At 37.1% G+C, this 6,952-nt stretch overlaps 1 protein-coding gene across 1 annotated transcript; it reads right to left on the reverse strand.

Annotated features, from left to right (window-relative positions):
* Positions 1–334: 334 nt before the first annotated feature.
* On the reverse strand, positions 335–5,371 carry LOC124876570 (heart- and neural crest derivatives-expressed protein 1-like). Its single transcript, XM_047379464.1, has 2 exons — positions 4,551–5,371; positions 335–1,500 (listed from the first exon to the last, which is right to left on the reverse strand). The coding sequence occupies exons 1-2, from the start codon at positions 5,037–5,039 to the stop codon at positions 1,405–1,407; spliced, it is 585 nt and encodes a 194-aa protein (XP_047235420.1). The 5' UTR covers positions 5,040–5,371; the 3' UTR covers positions 335–1,404.
* Positions 5,372–6,952: the final 1,581 nt, after the last annotated feature.

Genomic DNA, 6,952 nt, shown 5'->3' on the forward strand with positions numbered 1-6,952 from the left:
TAAAAACAAAAATAAATAGCTAAAATGCTGGATAAATTCCTAACATGAAGGTTGTTTTTCTAAACATATCACTGGGGATTCTGGAAGTACTGTTCTTAACAAACTGCATATAAATGATTTAAAAACATTTTCATTTGCGCATGTCTGTTTAAGAAAATCAGCTTTAATTAAAATGTAAGTTCTTTAAAAAGTCAAGACAATTTTGTAAGGCATAGTGCAAGGTAACTGTTTTATTCTTGGGAAAATAACTTTATAAGAGCCTAATCTGAATTTCTTAACAGTGAAATATGACGTTTAAAGGAAATTATGAAAAGAAGCACGGGAATTTCACATGTACTGTGTCGTAAAAGAATCCATTTATTTACGGAACCAAATATACTTTCACATCTAACACACTTTTCCATGAACATTGCGCACAATAATAAACACTTTTAATCGAAAACATTGAGCGTTTTTACAAGTCGGGAGTGAAAAGCTGCGTTAATATTAGTGTCTCACTCTCAGTTGGTTTTTATCCTCCTCTCCTCCCGTTGGACAGTGACATTTAAAGTACTGAGGTAGATTCAATTGAACAACAACAACAACAAGAAGAAGTGTCTGCAGTTTACACAGGCGGAGATCTGGGTTCAGAGTCTAAATAAAGCCACAGCGGATTGTTCTTTTATTTCCACCGATTCAAAACGGAGCTCAGAATTTAAATTAGTTCCAGGTTAAATTAGAAATTAAATAATCCTGATCATTAAGAGGTCACATTTCTATCTGAGCGAAATGCAAATGTGGAGAAGCCACTTTCTGACTGCATTCAGGCCAGAATTTACAGATGCGAGCAAAGAAAAGCGACAGTGAAAAGGAAATGTATTGAACGCTGAAAATGGTTTGTGATTGGTTAACATTTTTTAACAGTGGGAAAATCTGTCTTAGTGAATTGGTGAGAAAATGCCAAAATGTGCGGTATTTTAATATTACAATAATTAATAGATATAAAGGGTAGAAAACGTTTTGCGCATTCTCTGCCCTGATCTTTAGTCACTAAAAGAGGGAAATGAAAGGATATCCAAGGTCAGAATACAGGCTGATACAGGGGTTTTTAACAACATCTGGCTTAAAGTACCACAAGAGTGAAGACCTAAAACAAAGTTCAAAATCAGAAATACCACATATATCTCTATCATATTATTATTGTGGAAAACACAATAATGAGCAGCGCTCCTCCAGCTCCCGTCCTTTGATTCTCTCCTCTTTAGCGCATCACTGCGCATGCACAGCGGTGTGTTGAGCCTAAGCAAGCCAGTGTCTCTGTTTGTGTGTGTGTGTGTGTGTGTGTGTGTGTGTGTGTGTGTGTGTGTGTGTGTGTGTGTGTGTGTGTAGTTGTCAGATTTAAATTCGGAGTCTTTTCTTAGGGGGTCACTGGTTGAGCTCCAGGGCCCAGACCTGCTGCGGCCACCCGGTCCGGCCCTTCACCTTCTTCTCGCCTCCGAAGGACTCCTGCAAGCCGTCGGTCTGTGGGGGCAAAAAGACCGCGATCATCATCATTAACATCAGCAACACCAGCAGCAGTCTCGTTTTAGTGCAGGATTTCCTTTGTGATCAATGTTGAGTGCTTTGGACTCTACCCTCCGAGCAAATCTCATTGAATAGACACGGAAAAAACTAAGTTGTCTTCCATTTAAAAATTGTAGAAGACTTCTACAGAAGTCGGTTGGAAGTTCAGTTTGGTTTGATAAAATAGGGCCACCAATCAAACTTCCGATGTCTTTTTAGGCCCACTTTGTATTGACCCATGGACCAGAAACTTACATTTTTCTTTAGACCGATATTAAGACAACATGGATCCCTAAATACACCTTTTGCTGAATTCACATTGAAGAAAAATGGTGGAGTTGATGAAAATAATGAAACCAAGCTCAAATTTCGATGTCTTTGTTTTTCTTAAATTTCAATAAGATCTATAAAATAACTTTATCTAATTTTTATTTAAACTAATATTTAGTGCATTAGACTCTAACACCCGAGCACATATTTGTTCAATAGAAACAGATAAGATGGCGTTGCCAAAACGTCCACTTTTAGAGTCTATGGCTGGAAGGTGGTTGATTAAATGGGCCAATCAAGCGTGACTTTTAACATCTTACTTCTGCCTGCATTAAAACATGACCTATGTCCTATAAAATATATTTTTCTTTTACCAATTTAAATGGATTGGACTCTACCTCCAGAGCAAAGTTTGGTTATTCGTCTAAACAACTTGAAAGATGTCTCTATAAACACGGCGTCTGATGCCTAAATGTGGTTGGAAGATCATTACGGTTAGTTAAGTGGGCTAACCAAGCTTGACTTTCTTTGTTTTGGCTAAATTCTGGTGCAGCCCGTCGGCGAAAACACATGGAAAGATTAGAGAGTTCTAAATCAGCCATAATTCGACGAACCATTAACATTTATTTATTACCATTGGGTATGGTTTGTACTGGTCTTAACTGCGTAATTGGAACTTGTTTTCTCTTTATTAATGTTAGGACTACCTATCGGCTGATTGCGCTTTTAATTTCGTTGTGGAATTGTGGGGTGACAATAAATAAATGAATACATTTGTTAGTAAATAAATTCATTCATTCATTCATTAAATAATTACCTAAATGTTCCAATATGGACTTAAAACCGGAAACCAAATACACAAATGAGCCATTAGATGTGGAATTACCGAAATATGTCACTGATTTAAAAGGTGGGCGGAGCTAACCTTACTCTGATCATTATAATTGGTCTGTGGATGTTAGCCAATTAGACGGTAAGAGTATATATACATAAATGTATATATATTGTTAAACTAAATGTGCCACTAAGAGTCTAAGCGCCTCACGTTGGATAAATACATAGAGCTGCACAATAAAATACATTTCTGGAGAATGAAGGACATTTATTTTTAAACATAATGCACAATAATGGTTAAAATATCATTGGCTAATTGAATTTTTGATAAAAAATCTCAAACATTCTGATTAGAATTCAGCTGTAATTTGTAAATCCCATTCCTCATGTGTTAATGTAACAAACATCTCACAACAGCAAGCCGGCAGATTTATATGGGTTGAAACGGATTCATCTGCTGAGTAAAAATTAGGAATAATCATAAGTTTAGTGGTTGAGAAAATGTCTGTGTTGGAGCAGGAATTTAAGTTTGTTTCCAGCTGGAACTGGTTTAGCAACAGTGCTAATGCTAAACCTGAGCTGACAAGCAGCCTGAACTTCCTGGCTTCCTGATTGTTGTTGCTAATGAACGGCACATCTTGGCTTTGGCTCAGGGTTGAGCTTTGCCAATTGTTACAGTAGATAAAAAAAAAAAAAAACAGATTATAGAAATTGATCCTGAATATTTGAAGGAATTTAGCAATTTTGATGAAAGTAAGGTTTAAATTGGTTGGAATATAACTGGGATCTTTAGATGAAACTGTGAAACTGATAACTTATCAGAAATATTGAGTAAAATCTACCGAAATAAAATGCATACAAATAGTGAGACCAGGTCCAATGTTCTATATTCTAACAGTTTAGTTTATAGCCCAGGCGCTTCTAACCTGACTGTTCTGTAGACCTATATGTATAACATGTCTGCTGCTAATATATGAAAAAGTCGCACATGTGCAGTTTGGTCTGCACTTTAGTGTATTCCTGCTGCCATTTAGAGCCAATCCAACACATCTTGTTCTAAATAACGAAAATAAAGCTTTCTTTATTACCATCATAATAAAATCTGGCTCTGAGTAGTAATCATAATTCAAAATAGTCTGTAACCAGATTCTGCTAACATAGTTCGCAGCCATAATATTTAGGCATTATGTAAGATGAAATAAAGCATATGGACCTATTTGCAGATAGTTAGGCTTTGCATTCAAGGCCCTATTACTACCACAGGTTTCAAAGTAAATCAGTAGAAAGAGTTGCTTATAGAGGACTCTGATGTTGGATTAGGGTGTTTGCATAAATTTCTGAGGACATGTTGAATATCGTTTTACTGTTAAATTACAGTGATTTTTAGGAATTTGTTTGAAACTAAATCTAATACTATGGGGGCAGAAGTGATTGATTTTTTTTTGTTATGGTACTTTAACTGGTCTAGAATAGACTGCACAAACTTTTTTTTCTTTTGGTTTCTTATTAGTATTTTTAGATTAGTTTTTCAAAAGGATTGTTTTTTTACGTTTTTAAAATAAATTAATAATTAGAAAAAAGTTCTTAATAGTTTCATTTTTTTTCTATTATTTGGACTCTTTCTGTGTAATTTCGAAACTCATTGAAATTACAAACACAATTTCACCGTTGAAAAAAAGAGCTTACGGATTTATTTATTTTTTTGTTTTGTTTGTTTTTTACTTTTTTCCAGAGTGTTTAGCCAGAACACCTCATAAACATTTCCAGGCCTACAGATGTTTTCACTCTGACTCAGACCTTCTGGCTGTGTAAATAAATCTCTGAATTACAGCAAAAAAAGTTTCGGATTGGGAATATTTTCCAAATTTATGACAATCCAGGCGGCTCCAGTAAACTTAACTCACCAGCTCCCGTTTCCTTTTCAAATCTCGAGTTTCAAATTTCTTAATCTCGGCCTTAAAACCCTCCGTCTCGCCGGAGTCTTTGGCCAGCACGTCCATCAGATACGCGATGTAACTGGTCGCCAGGCGCAGAGTTTTGATTTTGGACAGTTTTGTGTCTGCAGGAACATTAGGAATGCACTCCCGGAGCTCCGCGAACGCCGTGTTGATGCTCTCCGTTCGGCGACGCTCCTTCTTCGGCCCGGACGCCCTCCTTTTCCCCATCCCCGGCTGAAGCCCCTCGAGTCGTCCGTCGTGCGCCGATCCATGCGCTCCTATCTCCGCGGACGGCGTGTAGGGCGCCTGGATCTGGAAGTCTGCAGGCACCTCGCCGTGGTTCACTACCCAGCTCTGGAAGTACGGCGCATCCTGGTGGCACCGCTGGACGAACGGGAAGGGTTCGTGCATCAGGTGGTGGTGGTGGTGATGCTGGTAGCCCCCGATGAGGTTCATGCTGAGCCGGGAAGAAAATGCGCTCGTTCGCCCCCAAAACCGTCTCTGCTCAGGGATCAGCGAGCAAAACTCATCCGAAACTTAACCGAGAACTCTCCTAAATTCATTCAGAAGTTCAAACCCCCGAGACTCTTTATCTATTTCACATGGTTCTCATTCTTAACGTTCGGCTTAAAAATGTATTCCAGGGATGAAATCTTAGCGATGCGCCGCAATCCCACTGAAATCTTTTTTTTTTTTTTTTCCACGAAGAAGACGCAGTGATCTGCAGGAGAAATTTGACCCCGCAGAAGGTGTGAGGCCCTCAGGTTTATAAGAGCTGGATGTGAGCGTGAGAAAGAGGCAACCAATGAAAGAGATGGGAGGAGAGTTTGGAGAGGTTTGGAATATCACGGCACCAGAATGCAGGGACCAAACATCTGCCTATTTGGCATCAGCAGGAAAGAAGTTTGATGACATTTATTTTTCATTTGTCATTGACATTTCGATTTGGGGAGTTTTGTGGGTTTTCACATATGGGCACACGCTTTAAAGGCTTAAGGATGGCAAATCACTCGTATACTTTTTCTTCCTTTTTTGTTGTTTTATTTCTCTATATCCATACAGGGTGGAGATAGTTTCTCAAAATTATAAGCAAGTTGTCTTTAAATGGCCGCTAAATAACAGAATGACCTATATTTACATTTTTTTACTTCAATCTTTTTTTTTCATGCATCCACCTGATATTTCAAATAAGAAAAGTTTTGTTTGATTTTGAAACAACATATAGTAATTTTATAAGACGAACAAGTATTTTGATGATTTCTTAGACGTGAGTAAATTTATTTATTTTACTCACGTCTTTTAAAAATTATTTTTACGTTTAAAACAAACTTTTCTCTGTAATGTTTTTATATATCAACGTCTTTGTTTGTGACATTTTTCATGTATTTTGAAACAGCAAATAAATGAAAAATCGATGATAAAATATGTTTACATTATATCGCATTTTCTCAAATATTTCTAAAGAATATTTCAGTTCCCTTTTTTGTTTTATTTATTTATTCATTCCTTTATTTCGCTACTTTCAATAAAAGCTAAAACATTTTTATTGGATTAAAAGTTTTTACACCTAATGATTATTTATTGAAATTCATGATTTTAATCAATATTTTCAACGTTAAAAACCGTGAAAAATACGCTTTCATATTCTAACAATAAAACGCTGATTCTTATTATTATTAATTTAATGATAATTAATATATATATTTATATGTATAAGTTTTAAGAGCCTGAACACAATCAAGAAGCGGCCTACAGCTTTAGGATTTATCTCGCCTTTGCTGCCCTCGCACCTTAAACACATCATCTTATCGCCATCGCCCCCCCCCCCTCAAAAAAAAAAACATTATCCTATTACATTACGTGACCTTGACGCTATTTGGAAACCATTTACGGTGGCGTCTTATCTAAATACAGCCATAAATCAGGAGGTGTCACCCTGCTGCTGGGGCACAAGTAACTATTCCATAAAAGCTCCCCTGGCCTCTGCGCATGCACTGTTTACAGCGCGCACTGTTTGCGCATATTTCACTGTTGCAATAAATAATCCGCCCGTCCCCTGTTTCACACGAAGGTGGACGTGCCTGCACGGAGATCTTCTCGTGTTTTTAACCTTTCAAAGGCCACAAAGCTCGGTGTTTTCTTCTGCCTGTAAACCTATTAAGGCGCATAATTTAGAAACGGAATGCTTTTGGGGACACAGGCCTGATATTCGTCCATTTGAGGCTATTTGACTTTCCAATTGGACACCCTAAATGTATTATATAGTTTTTTTTAAATAGCATTTCGAACAATGAGAACTGCAAAAAAATGGACAAAACATGCGCACAGATCTATTAATTTATTAAAAACAAAACAAAGAAATGCATATT

Source organism: Girardinichthys multiradiatus, chromosome 11 (assembly GCF_021462225.1).
Source record: "Girardinichthys multiradiatus isolate DD_20200921_A chromosome 11, DD_fGirMul_XY1, whole genome shotgun sequence".
NCBI lineage: Eukaryota > Metazoa > Chordata > Actinopteri > Cyprinodontiformes > Goodeidae > Girardinichthys > Girardinichthys multiradiatus.

Excerpts from the sequence above, each read along its gene's own strand:
- LOC124876570 (XM_047379464.1), bottom strand. The coding sequence starts at position 5,039 with ATGAACCTCATCGGGGGCTACCAGCATCACCACCACCACCACCTGATG. Across the intron at positions 1,501-4,550 it reads TGAAAAGGAAACGGGAGCTG|ACCGACGGCTTGCAGGAGTC; the intron begins GTGAGTTAAGTT and ends TTGCCCCCACAG.